At 36.4% G+C, this 18,717-nt stretch overlaps 1 protein-coding gene across 1 annotated transcript in view; it reads right to left on the bottom strand.

The window, feature by feature from the left end:
* Positions 1–18,426, bottom strand: part of EMB2759 (embryo defective 2759) — a 38,517-nt gene extending 20,091 nt beyond the window's left edge. The window contains exons 1-2 of the mRNA XM_089788733.1: positions 18,264–18,426; positions 1,983–2,104 (exon numbers count right to left, since the gene is read on the bottom strand). Of these exons, the coding sequence (XP_089644859.1) occupies positions 1,983–2,104; positions 18,264–18,308 (167 nt within the window). The 5' untranslated portion in view covers positions 18,309–18,426. The remainder of the gene's footprint in view (positions 1–1,982; positions 2,105–18,263) is intronic.
* Between the last annotated feature and the right edge of the window lie 291 nt (positions 18,427–18,717).

Consider the following 18,717-nt stretch of genomic DNA (forward strand, 5'->3'; position numbering starts at 1 on the left):
ATCCCAGCTATTGGATGGAGGCCATTGTTCATATGCCAAACTAGTTTCCCAAGGCTACAGGATGTCAATCAATTCATTTACTGTGTGTTGAGTAAGAGAGCATGGGCTGTTACCATGGTTGTATTAACACTGAAACATACAGACAAAAGAATTTACGAATAATGAAGAGAATAAATTCTCATTAATATTCATCGCAGAGGATATCATGCCAATAAATGCAAAGATTACCACTCTTACACAATATGATTCAAGTATTTATAAAACAATCCCTAGGTTGTGATGGTTACTAAAGCTTGCTTCATTCACAAGCTTGGTCATAAGGTCGGAGCCCATCATAAAGAGTTTGAAAAACATATATGGTGATTGGAAAGAAATTCCCCAAAGGACTTCCACAAGGTGTGTATCATATGCCAAATTGGCATCTGGCTTGATTATGAATCATGATATCAATAAAATACTTTAAGGTCCTAAATTATATAATCACATTTGTAAACTTTTAATGTCCTAAATTAGAGTAATCACAATTATGTCCATAGCCCATTCTCCGCTACAAACAGGCCAGAAGCGTAATTATGACTTATACAGGAGGACGGAGAAAGTCCAAATGCTCTATACAGAAATCCAATTGCAGTTCAGATGAATATAGATGAAGAAAGAAGGAAGCAACTTATTTTGTGCTTGTAACAAAGTTGGTAGTTCTCAAAAACTCTACAAGGAGATGCTGCATGAATTATATAGAGTTTTTGAAAAGATAAAGTCTATCAGGGGTTAACTTGAGGAAGAAATCCAGAGGGCATATGACAATTGTGTTAAAAATCCAACGGTTGAGAATACTCTTATCAAAAGAACCATAAAGGAAGTTCCAATAACATAGGCATTGAGAGATGAGATTGCACTCAGATAAAAAGGAGGTCAAATGCAGTTGCTATTCGTTTCAGCATAGATCCTTCTAGGAATTTTTCAACCACAATTACAATGAACATCTTCAATACATGTTGAGCTTAGAGTTGTGCAACAATGGATTCAGGCTTACAGCTATAAGTCACTCCTGGTGCTTCTAGTCTAAGTGAAATGCTTTTAGAGGCTGACAAAAGTTTTCGACTTTGCAGTTTGGAGATGGGATATAAACATTAGTAAAAGATTGTGGTTTTGTAGTTTAGAAAAAAGATGTATGATGAATGGGTTAAGAAAACCTGTATCCAAAAAATATTATGCATTTAATAATATACGATTATTGAGTTACATCATATCTTCTTAACAGTTTTAGTAATAAGATAAGGAAGTTAATTGACCTGCCACAATATCCCAAGTTGTCAGCAGGTATCATATAAGGCCTATCAACGTCATGAAAAATCATCTAGCAGGTGCTAGTCCCTATCGTTGTGATAAGAATTTACCTAATCAATAGTTCAAACTTTATATTAATAACAAAGCATACTTTACACTGGTAGTTATGTTTGTGTCTATGGCATGTGCTATATCCTCTCCTTCTCTATTCTTTCCATGTTACTCCAAAAAATGCAAAATGGATTTAGCAGTCAGAAATTATACCATAATAAGGATCTAACAATAGGATGTTGCTTACTTGGAAAAGTTTTGATACACAGTAACATGTGGCCCAGGAACCAGGAATAAACCTTTTTAGCAGTGTTGTTCAAGGACACAAACTAATCCACAAGTAGAGTGCTTTCAAGATTATGGACATCATTTTTTTAAATGTTGTTCAACTAAGTATGAGCTTCAGGTTTAAAGAACATGGACATCAATTTAAACTGTATAAGAAGAGATGCTATGAATCTTTGGTTGTCAACTTGTCATACCTATGAATAAAAATGGTTAAAAGCAGACTTTTCTTAATTAATTAAAAACTTGCTGAAACTTGAACAAGGTTATTACTTATTTCAGAGTGAATTTACAATAGTTTCAAGACAAAATCCTGCAATCACAAACCTGGACCATAAAAATAGCAATTCAAAACTAACCTCAGACACAAATGATTATTAAATGCACTGCTTCTGCTTGTGTTTCCAACAGGAAAATATGCGGCCACCTTTTCCATTCCCCCCCTAGCTGCACATTGAGAAGTATGTATTGCACAAAAACCCTGTGCAACAATTATTTCAAATTAATGTTCGATTCAACCAAAATCCTTAGATAAACAATGACATTCAATCACAATTTCAGAAAAGAAAGGGCCGTGTCAAATAAAAGTTAACAGTAAATGGATTGCTTAGCATCTTAAATTCACTAACAGCCAACTAATATGAAGTCTGATTCCCATGTTCCAATCAATTCTCTGAATTTTATACTTACAGTTCTGAAACCAATATCCTTCTTTCACAAAACAAAAGTTAGGTTTTATGGCCCAATTGACTTATTTTAAAAATACTATAATTCATACCACTTAAATTTAAGTTGCAATCGTTCATTTCAAATACCCTTTTCTAACTCCAAGGCAAATCTGATTTATAGAGATAAACAAAAAAGAGGTTACTTGGTATATGGATGGACAGTGCAGTCGTATGGTTATTGGCTGCTTAGTGATAGGTACAAACTTTGGATCCCCTGCTGGACATTGTGTTGCTCAGGTGTGTTTCAAAAGGGTCAATGAGAGACATTGTGCTTCAAAGAACAGGGATCATGTCCACTGTCCATAGCCTCGACAGCTGGGGATGTTATGGACAGTGGACACGCTTAATCCTCAGACATCCAATTAGAAAAAGAAAAAAAAAAAGGTTTGTTCGTTTCAAATAAATTAATCAGAGCTCTAGAATTGCTACTGAAGACCCAAAAGCCTCTCAACATTTTTATAAAGATGGGATTGCTCCTTCTCAATGTTGATACAGAATGTTCATCAATATTGATGTATAAACCTTGAAAATATAGGTTACAGAATTCAAACAGTCACTGATTTAGTTTTAAGTAGTGTAATTTTCTTACATTAACCTCTGTGTCTCTAATGCTTTTTTCTTCTCGTGAGTGTTATGAAGAGTACTTATTGAAAATATCCTGTGTATCAATCCTCAGATCTACTGGATGTCAAGATTAAGAATTATTCTAAACTATGGATTCCAGAGGTTCAAAAGTCATGCATGAGATGCAAAAAAATCATATTAAAAATAATACTGTAAAAATTGTAATATTTCATCTAAAAAAGAAATTCTGTTCACAGAGTAAGTAATCGTTTTAACAATTATTGAATACAGTGCAATCTAGAAGTTATCTGCCCATAGTTAAATATTAGAAAATCCACAAGTTGCCAATGTGGGTTTGGATTTTGGTGCAAGGATTTGTCAATACACACATGCGTAATATATAAACATGCATGCATACAAGATTATGTACATGTGTGTGCATCTACCAGTTTTCCCCAAAAAAATGACTCAATACATGGTCTAGTACTTGCGAATCTAAGTTTGGGTTTCCAGTGGACATTGGTAAGATCCTGCCCAGCAGACTCTATGTACATATGTGTTCAGTTTTCCCCAAAAAAAATGACTCAATACATTGTCTAGTACTTGCCAATCTAGCTTTAAGTTTGGGTTTCCCGTGGACATTGGTAAGATCCTGCCCAACAGACACAGGTTTGTCCAGATATGCTATATAGTCCACCTAAGAAAACCCAGGTACACTTGGGAGGACCTAGGCGATCCTGAGAAAAATCAAAGTTCAAAAAGACACCATTCCAATTATTCTTTTTTTGCTTATTTGACCTCCTCTATTGACTGATTGAAGGCAATTGCGATAGAGCCAGATTGATGTGATTCGTGAACCAATTCCAGTTCCGGCCGGGGCTTTTCTCATCATACAATACTAACTCTTCCTATCATCATATGATACCTTAGTATCAGGGCCCTGCCTGGACTCCTCTCGATTTGAATTTTTCTCACGGTTCACTGCCAACTCCCTACTATTCTAAAGCATCAACTTGGAAGAGCAACACTTAAATCCTAAATTGACTTTAGCACACATTGAAACATTAAGAAAATACGAATTTTATCTCATTTTAAAAATAAAATGCATACCTGTGAATGGGCTTGGTGAGCTTAATCTTACTTCTACTTCTATTCCAAAGGAGCTTGTAGTCTGGGAAAAACCACTAGAAAGATGGTGGAAATGCAACCTTGATGGAGCCTTGAAAGCTCACCCAGCCCCATCAGGTGTAGGATTTATCATCAGAGATGCTAAGGGGGACTTAATTGCTCTAGGAGGTAAGAGATTACGGGATGGTACTAATAATGTGGCTGGAGCAGAAGTTGCTTTACTAGCAATCAGAGCTTCCAAGAAGTTGGGGGTGACCAAACTCCATGTGGAAAAAGACTCCCTTACTATCATAATTGCAATAATTGAAGGTTCACTGGATGCCTGGCACCTCCAAATTTACATCTTAAACATTAGGCAGGAACTAACTACTTTTTTGGATTTCAAAGTCACACACATCAGAAGATTAGGAAACAAGGAAGCTGACTGAATGTCCAACTCGGCCCTAACACTAAACATAAATGAAGTGGTGATGGAGGAGTTCACAGATCTAGCACCACTTGCAGGTGGAGAAATAACTCTACGCAATTAATTACAAAATGTGCAACAGCCCAAAGAGTCGTTAAGCATGAGATTGAATTTCAGAGTTCAATTTTTTTAGGCCTGAATTCACATGTACCAAAGGAAAACAAATCCAAGCTTTTTTAAATGAGTTAAGAGAGATGTTTTATGGGGGTTGGATTGTACATGTAGAAATGAGTGCCTCATTTAATGAGGAAAGAAAGGAAAATCATTGCACCATTAAGGAGAGTCTTGTCGTTTCCTACTTTCAGTTATCACCTCTTAGGAAGGTTCATTTCTCAAGGAAGTGGTAGGTGTTTTGCTGCAAGACAGAATGGAGACTTCATTTACAATTACTGGTGTGAACCAGCAGAACCCTTTCTATCGTAGCAACAAAACAGCGTTTGAATGGAACGTTTGCCTTCAAACATGAATTTCTCACAGAGGTGGTGGTGTGGGTTGTGGTGAGATGTTTGAATTAAAAAATAGGCACCGAACCAACACAGATGTTTCTTCCATGATCATGGCATAGGCACTCCAGCTAGGCGCACAGAAACCTAGAATTAGGTACGTCATGAGGAAATTGGGTACCAGCCCACTCAAGAATTGGAATGGAAGAAAGAAATCCTCCATTTCTCCACTCCAAAGGTGGGCTTATGGGTAGGAGAGCAAGTATCAGGGCTCAAGAAAATTAAAGGAACAAAATTTATTTCCTTTATGTAGAGATTCACCGAGGGTCAGCAACATGTGAGGTTTAAGCAAGTGCGGGAAGGCTGGTACTTGCTCAAATTACTGATTATGATTCATGTTTTAGATGAAGATGTGAAGGAAATGAAACTCAAAGCACACCAAAGCCGAGAAGATGGAGCGGAAATGGTGCAGAGTCTACAAAATAGGGCTCAAAACCCCTCAAATGCAAAGGGATGATGGCAAATGGCAGAATCGAAGGTAAATGCTCTGATGGACGAGAGGATTCAGGGTTTTGTACCGCCTATTCTTTAAGGTGAGAGGTCTTGAAAGAATCTTCGACTTCTAGGTCCATGCATGGAATGTATGATGCTAGGTGGTCCTATGTTTCCTTCACAGGTTTTGATGTGAAAATTCAAAAACAAAATGAAAATGCTATTTTTTGGTCCTATGTTTTATTTAGAGTGTTGGACTATATTAGAGAGAAGGGGTAAATAAAAGTTGTTAACCTTAAACATGTCATCCTTTGGCAAAGAGAGAATTGAGAATGTCACTTTTTCCCCATCTCTTTGTGCTCCTGAAGTTGGGTAATAGAGTCCCCCATTTAAGGCCACACATAAAGAAGAGCCCAATACAAATAAGCGAACAAAGGGGCCATTGGAAAATTTATTCCCAAATGAACCCGAAGAGATTGCCAATTAACACATTAAAAGATGTGTCAATGCAAATTGTTTGGCTTTAAACATTGTTTCCTCGCCATGTTCACAAAAAAATAGTGAGATAAATTAATGAGGCTCCAAGAGGGTACAAAGGCACAAATTTTGAGCAAATGTACAACACCTTGTCTATAACGGAGTTGAAATTAGAAGCAGCATCATTGGAGCACATCAAGGAATCACGGAAATGGCCAAGGATTTCCATCGTTTCCAATGAATGCAAGATATTAGAACCCCACCCTTGATCAAACTAACTGCAATACACCCTAATGGGCCAATAATTTTAAATCTAAGTTGCAGGTTCCAATTAAGATACAGATGTGGGTTCAAGATTTGGGTTCCAAATTTGTTTTGGGTTTGTCAGTACAAGGTTTTTTTTTGTGTGTACGGCAGCAAAAAAGTTCATACACCACTATGTTAATATTAAAGGAACATAGCAAACTACACCACCATATATATTAATGTTTTAGTTCAAGTGACATAACAAAATGGCAAAATACATCACCATATTAATGTTTTGGTTCCAAATTTAAAACAATAATGTCAACATTAATAATCAGCCATCAATAATCATCAAAGACGGCAAGACTCATATATTAAAATGTCTTGACAATCACCAAACAAAGATCTGTATAAAGATATTCACTAAGATTATAAACATTGAGAAATTATTGAATTGTTATAAACAGTGCTTAAGTTTAATTTCTACTTATAATGATATTTTAATATTTATTATTATTTTTGTACTCAAAATAATAAAATAATAAAGATCTCCTACATTGTAATATATCTATACTTCTACTGACCGTAAGAATTATATCTCCTTACCCATGAATGAGTGTTTTGAGGTATACCTTCTTTCAATAATAGATAGTTTCTATTATCTCTATTTAGTATCTAATGGTTATCTATTGTAATCTCCTGTAAATATTAGAATGTTTCTAATATTTAGTTTTATGTTTCTAGCATAAGAATGTTTCTATTCTTTATAATTATCTGCGTTTTATTGTCAAAATCATTTTCATGAATATTTGCTTCCAAAACCTCTAGTTCAACTAGGGTTTTCTGCCAAAAAATCACGCCATTTTGTCTATAACTCCAGCAATTATTTCCAGTCTGCAAACTCGCTCCCTTCTATCTGCTACTAGCGCGATTGAATCCTCTAAAAATCAAATGTTGTTCTTTGTTGTTCACGTGGAGGTCTATTTTGGGTGCCATTTCTCTGCAACTCATGCCCAAATTTTTAGGCCACTCACATCCAAATTAATCTGAAAATTGTGCGTCTTTTTTATGGCCCATTTTTTACTTCTTTTTTTTAAAGTGGATTTTTTGCCTGTTCTAAGGCATCTAGGTTTTTTACAAACCTCTGTTGTTTATTCGCGCCCAGATTCTGCAATTTTTTCTACAAATCCGCCATTTTTCTACACTTTTTCACAACCAAGGTCGTTGTTCGAAAAGATAATTTGTCAGTTGCAAATCTGAGATATTTTTACATATTCTTCGTGGGTTTTTTGAGAGCTCCTTTGGGTTCAATTTTTCTAAGTGCCTCAATTTTTGTACCTTGTTTTTCAAGCTAGCGGATCCAGAAACTACCAACATATTCTTTCTAGGTTTCTTGAGTTCTCTTTTGGGTACCCCTTTAATTTTTCTAGGTCTTCTGTTTCTTGCCCCGAAGTGGGTGCCTTCACAGATTTTAATGTTTTTTATTGAAAAACGTGTTATGGCATCTCTAACTAATAGTTTGCTCGAGGGAAATCAGAAGTTCAACAATTGCAATTATGGCTCATGGAAACAGCAGAAGCTAAGTGGTTCTGGTTCATAGCAATCTTCTCAATAGAGGTCCTCTGCTCCAGCTTCAAAAGGCTCTAGACAAAAGAACATTCGATGCAACTATTGCCACAAGTATTGGCACATGAAGGTTGAATGTTGGAAGTGCTTAGTTGTCCTGTATAAGCAATTTGGTTTGCAGCCCACAACAAACAGTGCTTAGCACACTAAGGAGATAGAATCTGTCTTTTATGCCTTTTGACAGGTTCATGCTCTAGATAGATTAACCATTAAGGGAGGGTATTACGATAATAGATAGTTTATATTATCATTATTTAGTATCTAATGGTTATCTATTGTAATCTCCTATAAATAATAGAATGTTTCTAATATTTAGTTATCTATTTCTAGCATAGAATGTTTCTATTCTTTATGATTGTTTCTTGAGGAATCATTGTTCAATCTTGTTAATGTTATTTTTGTACCACTACCTAACATATAGCGATTGAATACTTGATATGGAATATCAAACATTCAATCCCTCTCTTAGAAAGTAAATACTCATGAAGACATGAGAAAAACTTCAATGTTCCTTACACTTGTGGATACTAACTCAATTATATTAATGTGATTAGTTGGTTAAACACGTAGGCGGCCTTGCGTTGTTCATTCAAGGATTGTTGAACTCTCATTGTGATGGTGATGATGTCTGGCTTTGTAAAGTATATGAGCGCCAAATAATGTTGATGGTGATGATGATGAAGGGTATGTCTGCCAATGATGCTTCTCCTAACTTCCTTCTCGATTAGACTCCAACCACTATACTACTTGCTGCCTTGCTCCTACTCCTATGAGTGGAAAGATTAGCAAATGGACAAGGATTGAATCTGATGAAAGCTTACCAGCAGCTCTACCTCCATAGATGCAATGATTCAAGGGAAAAAGACTAGATTACCACGCAAGGCTTCCTAACCAGCCACTAGGATGCTAGTGGCCTAGTTTATAGATCCCTATCAAACATCCACTAATATCACCATACAACTATCCACCTACTCTTACTCTTAACAATTTTCTTGAAATAAAATCTATTTTAACAACTTCGAAGGAATCTAACTTTAACTATTGGAAGTAGAAACCATGCAATAACACCAAGTGTTCTTAATCACCATGCAATCACAACAATGATATGGAGAAGCAATTTTGGTATTATCTTAAGCAACAATTTTCTTCAATCCTTTACAAATGAGAGCAAATGGCATTATATAGAGGCCAAAAATTACAACCAACGGTAAAGATTAAGAGGCGAAATCAATGATCTAGATCAAATCCCAAAAACCCTAATTAGGGTTGCCACTCCATCGGCCAATGAGAAGACGCCACCTCATCAATGGACCAATAAAAAAAAAGGAAAGTGGCAACCAATGAGAAGGCACCAAAATGGTAGCCAATCAGAATCAGACACTTATCCTACCCAAGAATAAAGGAGAATTTTCCACTTGGGCTTACATCAAATGATCCTCTAATATAATTCTACCCTTTTCTTTCATCTTCTTAGCCAAGGCAATGAACTTGGCTAGCCTGTCATTGACTTCCTTCATGGAAGGGCAAGACGTGTGCTTCATCTTGAGCTTAGCTGAATTCATCATGTTGCTCGACGCTTGCAATGTCTTCTCATGATCCTTCTCATATTCGTTCGCATATCCGATAAAGGCATTGAGGGAGGCAAGGTTGCCCAAATGCTTCTTCTTGATGGCAACCTTCCCCAACTCATCCAATCTTGATCCAAACTCTGTCTCATTGACGTTCTTCTCTTTGATATCTTCAAAATGAAGTACAACCCCAACATTGCCCATCATGGTTAAAATGGAAGTGTCAATGCTTGGGCTATGCCGTGCAATCTCATTCTATATCTCTTCAAGTATCCCCAATCTGATAGCCAAGGAAACAAACCAAGACTCCACCATACTCATTCCTCCTTCATCCACCAACTTGGCTCTCTCCAAATATCTCTCTGGTAGCTCGATAAATGCCTGTAGCCTGGGAATGGCTAAGTCCTTCACTAGAAAAAAATCTTTCCACTCACCTTCAAATGTTCTAAATTTGTCTCTAATAGCCACCAATGACCTAAATGTCGAGATAAAGAAAGGCAAGAAATTTCGCCCATCTTGAATTATATCATTGATCCAATCCTTGACTTCATGCAGCTGGGCCGATATCTCTTCTATGTTGCTCCTGCTGTCTTGTGGAAGGGCTGCCTGACGCAACTACTTGTTTTTGGCCTCCAACTTTACAATCCTTTTGTTTGCCTTCCTCAACCTTTCTCTAATTGAAACCATGCCTTCCTGGATCTCCTCACATTCCATGTCATCCCTGATTCTTCCCATGTTATGCTCAATCATCTCATACTCCTGAGCTACAATCTCATCCACTACCTTGCTAACCTTTGGTATAGCAATCTAAACTTTTCGGTGACCCTCATCATTGCTCCTGATTAGTTTTGCCACCATTTTTGCAATTTGTTTTTGTTTCTCACTATCTTCCTTTTCCACTAACCCTTGAATATCTTCAACTATTCGGACAGTCAACACCTCGCCTTTTGGCATAAGCATTTGTCTTAACCATGGTAGTGCAGTGCATCTCTCAAAATTGGGATTTGGTTCGACCAGCAAAGCATCACCAACAGCCTCAAGCGCCTGGCTTATTTCCTCAATATCAATTGGCCTATCCTCTTCCTTACTAGTGACTGTCACATCATCTCCATGTTGGTTCTCCGAGAGAGGAGAGTAGTCGGCACTATCACTGTAACCACTTGATTTCGAATCAGAGCTCAGCTCTATTGTGAACCCTTGTCCACTTGTATTAACCTCTTGGCTCCTAGCCTAAATTATCCTCTCCCTTGACGGTGTTGCATTTTGTCTCTTTGTTGGAGCCTCCTGATGTTCTTTACTTTTCTCAACCTCCAGACTTCTTTTCTTGCTCTTAACTGCTCTTTGTTGCCGACTACTGCCTCCACCTCTCTGTCCAACTAACTCCGCTGGACCTTCCTCCGGTTTCATCTTCTCATAAGTAAGGCATACCTTCCGACTTTGTAATTGCCTTAACTTCCCATTGTACCATGACTCAGTGTGTAGATCAATGTCCTTATAACTACCTCTAAGGAAGGATCCTGATGATCATCCCAATCCACTGGACCCAATTTTGTTCCATCCACTATATCATAATCCACTCTTAGCATATTTTCATCATCTTCCAGTTGATTGGGAATATCAAGGCCTCTCCATTTGATTGCCCTCATCATGCCCACTGACAATCTTGAGAAAGCTAGCTTCCTCACATGTCATCCTATACATTGGCCCAAAAATCTTCTATAGTAGAAATATGTTTGAATTTGTTTTTGTGAGACCTCTTGATAGGACCATTAGGATGGAATCCTTGTCTTGCTCTATACCATCCCAGATGATATCACTCTAACTCCTCCGCAGCTGCAAAGGCGACAGGATTGGGGCAACTATCATTGCCTATTCCAAATGAGAAGGTAATCCCTGTCTCACCTTTAAGTTTCATCATCTTGTCATAATGCTCAAGTTGCCTAGCCAACTCCCATCAAAACTATCTTGTCAGGTGAGTACCTTAGAAGTCTCTTGGAACAAATTGTACTTCTTGTTACTCTAATATATGTGAATTATAGAAATTGGATGAACCAACTCCCATACTTCTTAACTTTTACTTTCGCTTCCATTGAGAGCCTTCTAGCAGGTGTCCCTTGCAATATCTTTACCGTCTTCAAGGCAAAGGTATCGTAAAACATCTTATAATCTTTGGTGTTGTGCAAATGAAGCTGTGGATAGCACTCATGCACCAAACATTGCCCCAGCCCATTGCCAATCACTCCTAAGGCCTTAAGTCCAAGATTTTCATATAGTCTCGCAATCAAATAGAAAAGATAGGATCCCATATAGAATTGCTTTTGATTTTGCACTGTTCTAAGTTACAACTTTAAATTTTCACTTATAATTCTAGCCCAATCAAATTTTCTCTTTTCATTTTCAATTTCATCAACAAAGTAGTACATCCAGTTCTCGAATTGCATACTTTGAGCCACGCCCATGATTCGGCTAAGAAGCACAATAAAGTCACCATACTTCGATTTGAAATTTGACTTGGTGAGTTTCGATGACTTGGTGAATCCCTTCTTGCCTTCGTGTAACCAATTCTGCTTTAGATGAATGAAGTAGGCCTCTTGATTATCCTGAAATAACTTGGCCCCCTGATCCATCATTACCACTGTCCTGTCTTTATGCTGGGGAATATTGAATACTTTTTCGACCACTTGTCTGCTGATGTTAGCCAACACTCTCTTCCCTTCATAAAAAAATGATGGACTTGGTCACAATATCAAACCAAGATGCACATTCCATTACCAATTCCAGACAAGGCAAGGTAGAAGGGAAAGCTGCCGCGTGTGCAATTCCACTCTTGTAGATCTTTTTTGCCATGGGGGATTGTCCTTCCTTCAATCTATCCTTTGACTGTACCATTTTCACCATGCCGATATTGATATCACTTATTCGCCTCACTTTCGAGAAGAAGTCTTTTTTGGTATTCGTTCCCTTTGGGTTCTTGTTTGCACTAACATCTACCATCCTAAACACTTATTTTTGCCCTTTCGTTCTAAATGATATGGACTACACTTATCAATCTCCAACCTTCTTTCTATCGATGGAATCTAGCTTATTTTTGCCTCTCCAAGTTCTATCTCTACACTTATCAATCTCCAAACTTATTTCATAAGGGTGGGACTACCACTTATTTTTGCCTCTTCGTTACCTTAGGACGGACTTCACTTATCAATCTCCAAACTTCAATCCTAGAGTGGTCTAGCTTATTTCTGCCTCTCCAAGTGTCCTATCATGAAATCTTCTTGGTAAACAAAGTTGCAAAGATAAGTCCTATAATGAAATCTTCTTCTAGAAAGTTGCAAGAGTTGATGTGTGCATGGGCAGAGGTAAACAGGGAAGAGAAGGATTTCTCAGAGGCCCGCATCAATGCAATGTTGCGAGAAAGAATTCAAGGCTTTGTTCCTCTAGCCCTTCGTTGAATTTTGTGTGATTCTTCCACTTCCTTGTTCTGGTTTAGGTTTCTTTCTTTGGTTTGGGTTTGGTAAATTCTTTGTTTTTGTGGTTTTTGTGGTTTTTGTGGTTTTTGTATAAACAATGTAAAAATCTGGTTTGGTGGTGGGTTTGAAAATAAAGCTAAGTAATTGCCTGGATTTTTGAAGACGCATCTTTCTCCTACGGCATGACTGCAAATGCCATTTTTTTTTTGTAATTATAGCATGGTCTTCAGTATGGTTTGGGGGGTTTGGTAAGGGCACGGTTGAATGCCCTGTTTTGATGTCAATAAACTGGTTTGGATTGTAAAATCCTTCAATAATGATGGAGGAAGGTCTCTTGGGTTTGGGATTTTTTGGCTGAAGTCCAGTCAATGAGAGTTTGAGCTAGTGAAGATATGTTTCTTTCTGCAAATTGTGATGCTACTTTATCTTTAATAAAATCAAAAAATTATTACCCAGAGAAATAAAGAATTACATCCCCTTTTTATTGGGGACAACGTAGAAATGATTTTTGACAAATACTTAGCATTAGTCAACAGCACCCAACTTAGGGAAAATCCAATGATTGAACATAAGAATATTTATACGTCTTCAGTGATAGTTAGCTACAAGTAATGGAGTTATTAGTATAACCAATGAGAATGTATACAACTTACATCAAGAGATATGATGCCTATCAATTAAGGATAAAAAATCAACATGTCAAAAGATGGTTATGTGATTGACCCATTGTGTTGCAAAAATAACTTGTCTCTCGTGAACGTCATGTGAGAAAATAAGACATGTCATGGTTGAACTTAGGCGGTGAGTATTAGTCACTTTAGGTTTGTATTTGCATTAAAAACTTTATGAAAAAGCCAACATAGCTGATGTTTGTAGGCAAATTCGACCCAAATCCCTTATGAGCTCATGCAAGCACTCTAAAAGTCATTCAAAGTCATTGAAAATTCGTATCAAGCCCCTCTAAAAGAATTTGGTGTGAATTGCTCAATCTACAAACAAATTTTGACTGACTTCACACCATATCCGAATTTGGACTCAATCGACTCTCAACTTTGACCTTCAACAAGAAAATGTGGTAACTTAGTTTTAAAAGTAATGGATTGTGAAGGATAAATGCAAGATACACAATTTATTATTGACTTCCTCACAGGGCTATTGAGAAAATGAAGCCTAATAAAATTGTCCAAGTCATGGCATACAACACAAAATATTGCAAAGCTATTGGTTTCATGGTCGAGGCACAGCTTACGCTATCTACTCCCTCGTAATTATGATATATTATTTTAGCAACAAAATTGATAAACCACTATAAGCAAAATCCAAAGATATCCATACGTAACCACCACCTATTGCAAGCCATTTTCAAATCATTCCGGAAGTCAAAGTTACAAGTGAAACAATACAATTTATGTTTCACTTTACTAATTAAATTATACATTCTTCTTTGTATTTAAATTTTAGTTCCATTATTTCTAAATATGTGTTGAGACCTAATCTACCTCTAACTTGGTCATCTTGAGATGACTTTTGAGAATGCAATAAGAACTTTCTAGCATGGTCATTAAGCTACATTGGTTGGTATGGACCAAATCCAATTGTAAGAGGGAAACAAATGTAAAGCAATGATCCTAGAAGACGTTTGGTGGAATCATGTGAAATATCCTTTTAGTTTGATCAAGCCATTGAGTATGACCCACTATACTAACATTGATAAGTCATGCTTGGAAGAGATATATGATGTGATCAACTCAATGATTCAAACGATGAAAACTACCATAAACGAGATACAGAAAAATCTTGAAGAGACTTTATTCAAACAAGTGCACATGACACTTGTTGAGCAATGGTATAAAATGAGCACCTCATTTCGACTCATTGCCTTTGTGTTGACTCCAAAATATAACAGCACTATGATCCTTCCAAAGTTGCACCATACGTGATGTGGTAGTTAGAAAAGGGTACAAGCTAACATTTGTAGACACTTCCCTAACCCCAATATGGAGGATGTGGTTACACATGAGTTTAACAATTTTCAACGCTGTTTGAAGTATTTTCACGCTTCATGTCAAGTATAAGAAGGACGCTCGTAATCGGTGGTACTCCTATGGCCAAACATTCTAATACCTAAAACCCCTTTTATCAAAATCTTATTACAAGTCTTTTTTCTTTTTACCTGAAAATCTCTAAAATTTATTTTATTTTCTCTTGTGAAAAAATCTTTTTCAATTTTCTTTTTTTTTTTTTTTTTTTGTATAGATGTACCTAAAACAAACCTGATGCCCAATTATTTTTTTGTTATACCCACATACCTGAAATCAATCCAATAACACAAATGCACATACACACACATTTATCAAATTAAAATATAGAAATAGTCATAATTTGCACAATTTATACAAAATGAAACACAGAGTGCAATTGATAAACAATTATGTACAAGTAACTGCATATATATACATAAAAAATAGAAATACTGATAATAATAAAAAATTTACATAATCAAATACAGAACACAGCTGGTAATACAATCTCGTGCAAGGGAGATGAGAGTAAAAGTCCAGTGTTTAATCTATTTTTTCATGAGTTCCACATGTGTTGAATTTCCAATATGATTTACTATTGGTCTTCAAAATGGACTTGTAACCAATGTGTTTGCATATAAACTATATCCATGGCACGGAACAATCCAACTGACCCCATCTGTGATGAAGCTTCTCCAAATTGGTCATTTTTTCACCAGGAAAGCATGACATAAGCACATACAACTGAATATCACCATTAATAGCAGTGACAATTATCTGACATAGTTTTACCTGTCTTTGCATTATCTGTAGTAATTCCTCTAAGCCTTTCAAAGAATTACTTACTTGTATGTTAACCAAGTTGTTACTGAAAGATTGTATATTTTAGTGGCTAAACATTTAAGTGATTTGTGCAAACCAAAATGGACACCAAAGTTGCCCAGCAAAGAAATTATCAAACGGTGGTTAACAGATTTTAAGGACCAGATAATGATCGACAGGGGAATGAAACCTTCTGAAAACATAGAAGTGTGACAGAACATCTTGAAGGTGATATTACAATGATATGTCTTGCATCTCCACTTACCTTCTCATGAGATAAATATATGACTGGCTAAAAGGCTAAAAGGGATAAACCAAAATATGAGGAGCTTGAAGAAAACTACAACTTGCAACATCTGCAAAACAATAGCCAGCAACAATAACGAAAATCCTGGTTTATAAAAAAGGTACATTGGTTGGAAGTTAAACATTTGTGCAAACCAAAATGAACACCAAAGTTGCCCAGTAAAGAAATTATCAAACGGTGGTTAACAGATTTTAAGGACCAGATAATGATCGACATGGGAATGAAACCTTCTGAAAACATAGAAGTGTGACAGAACATCTTAGAGGTGATATTACAATGATATGTCTTGCATCTCCACTTACCTTCTCATGAGATAAATATATGACTGGCTAAAAGGCTAAAAGGGATAAACCAAAATATGAGGAGCTTGAAGAAAACTACAACTTGCAACATCTGCAAAACAATAGCCAACAACAACAACGAAAAATCTGGTTTAAAAAAAAGGTATACTGGTTGGAAGTTAAACATTCCTGCCAAAATTCTTCACTCAAGAGACCAATTGATACAAAAAGGCAGAGGTCACTTCTACCATTCCGAGCAAGAAAAGCAAAAGAGATATAATTCTTATATTTAAATATTCATTTTCAACTTCTTCTTTTTTAAATCAATACAAGCGGTTATGGCCAAAGTATGCCCCCCCAGCTGTGAGTCTGCTGTAGGTAAATCTTGGCAGATCCATAATCTGGGGGCATTGGTCACAAGATAAGCATGCCAAGATTAAACAACATCACTAGTAGTTAAACAAAAGCAAGAATCATTTGCTTCATGAGACTCGATCATCTAGAAATAATTTGAAAACCAATCTACAAAATGCCAATTTATATTAAAAAGATAATATTCGAGGGCTTAATAAAACGAAAAAACAGGTTTAATCTTTCATATTTTTGCTTTTTTCCTTTATTTTCTAAACAGGGTTTTTCTTTCATGTTTTTGTGTTTTTCCTTAGTCTTTTCCACCTTTTCTCCTCTTTTTCAATTGCTTGAGTTATAGCTCATTTTTATAAACTAACTGCCTATTTTGTGAACTGCAATTGGTTACAATGAACTAATTGCTGAATCCGAATTGCATGCCAGGGCGGCGTATATGGACAGCATGCTTCTAGAATCCAGAATAGTTTAAATCATGGATTTTATTTTTTCATGTGACTGTGGATTAGGCAGTGAGATGAAACCACTAATGTTCCTGCTCCAAAGTGGAAAGGAGGAGAGAAGAGAACCCTATTTCAACAGATTTGACATACATTTTTGGGAATTGTTATCCCACTCACTCCTTCCAAAACCATATAATCTTGGTTTGGGACCCTTAGCTTCAGGGTTTTGCATAAGGAATCTGTAGTACTGTGCTATATCTTGGTTTATATTCATAATTTAAATGCTGTAACCACTGCATAGTCAGGGCTATTGGCTCAATGATAGACAGTGATTCTTTACTTTTCTTTAACTGGACCGAAATGATTCTAATTACAAACCAAAAGTCCACCTGTATCAACCATAAAAAACACACTGAATTTTAGGATAATGTTGGATTTCTTAAGATGTTCAATTCCTTTTCCTAATACAGACCTTGATACTATAGGAAGACGGTGATAGAGAACTTCAACATTATTATGGAAGATCCCATGTTCAAATTCTAGTTGGTCTACGCAGAATGACAGAAACTGAACCCTAAACATTGTTCTTCATTGGCATAAAATTGTTCTAAATGTTGGAGGCATAGTACAACAACGCATAAGCCAAAGTCCCAAGATCAAAAGATCAAATCCTCACTTGTCCCAAAAACATAAAATATTAAAACCCTCAAATTATCTTTCTCTAACAAAAATACCTATACGAAATGGTAGCGCGCTACTCCATCTTATCCAAATGTCCAAAATTCGAGACCTAGCTGGTTCATAGAAGAAATAAGAAATTGAAGCAAAAAAATTCTCTCTCACTGGAAAGAAATTGTCAATGTCAACATGTACTGGCTCAACTAGCGAAGATGTTCGGTCAAATAAAGCCAACCAGGGTATTATTCTTACTAAATGTCATGACAATAGAAACACAGTTAGACTTCAGTAGTCAGGATATCATCGAAAGTAATATTCCCAATAAATTGTACGTTTCTATTAAACCAAATATTGATTTGCTACAATGGCAGTTTGTCAGATTCTAAATCAAAAATCTCATTCTTCTGCGGTTCAAACAGCATAAAAGAGTTTCTGGATAAGAATTATGTACACCATCAAAGAAGAAACGAAAAGAATCCTAAATTATCAAATTCATAGAATATCATGGTGCCCTTACCTGCGTTGGAGTTTGATGTGCAGCCAACGCCATGCTCATGCTCATTCTCCCTACACTCTTTCGTTGTCATACAAATTGTAGTCTTCTACTCGCTTCGCAAACCTGATTATGAAAAGGGTTTAAATCTGACGGAGAGCCCCTGCGCCAATAAATTTTGCTCAGCAAATTTCGCACAACGTATTAACCTTTATAAGTACTTAAGGCTTTGGGATAAGATGGCTGTTTGCAGTCGATTTACCACATTGTATTCATTATTTATTTGTTTTTTATTTCTCGGGGTGAACAGTATTCATTATTTATTTGTTTTTTCATTTATCAGGGTAAATAGTTTTCTTATATTACTGTGGAGAAAACACACTTTCCTTTAAGCTCAATGCACAAGGTTACATCGAGAGACTAAATGTGAGAGGACGGTAATATTAGTTTCGGGAATGATGACAAGGAAGGGGATTGG

Source organism: Cupressus sempervirens, chromosome 6, assembly GCF_028749045.1.
Source record: "Cupressus sempervirens isolate cs-2001-9-10 chromosome 6, ASM2874904v1, whole genome shotgun sequence".
In the NCBI taxonomy this organism is placed as follows: Eukaryota; Viridiplantae; Streptophyta; class Pinopsida; order Cupressales; family Cupressaceae; genus Cupressus; species Cupressus sempervirens.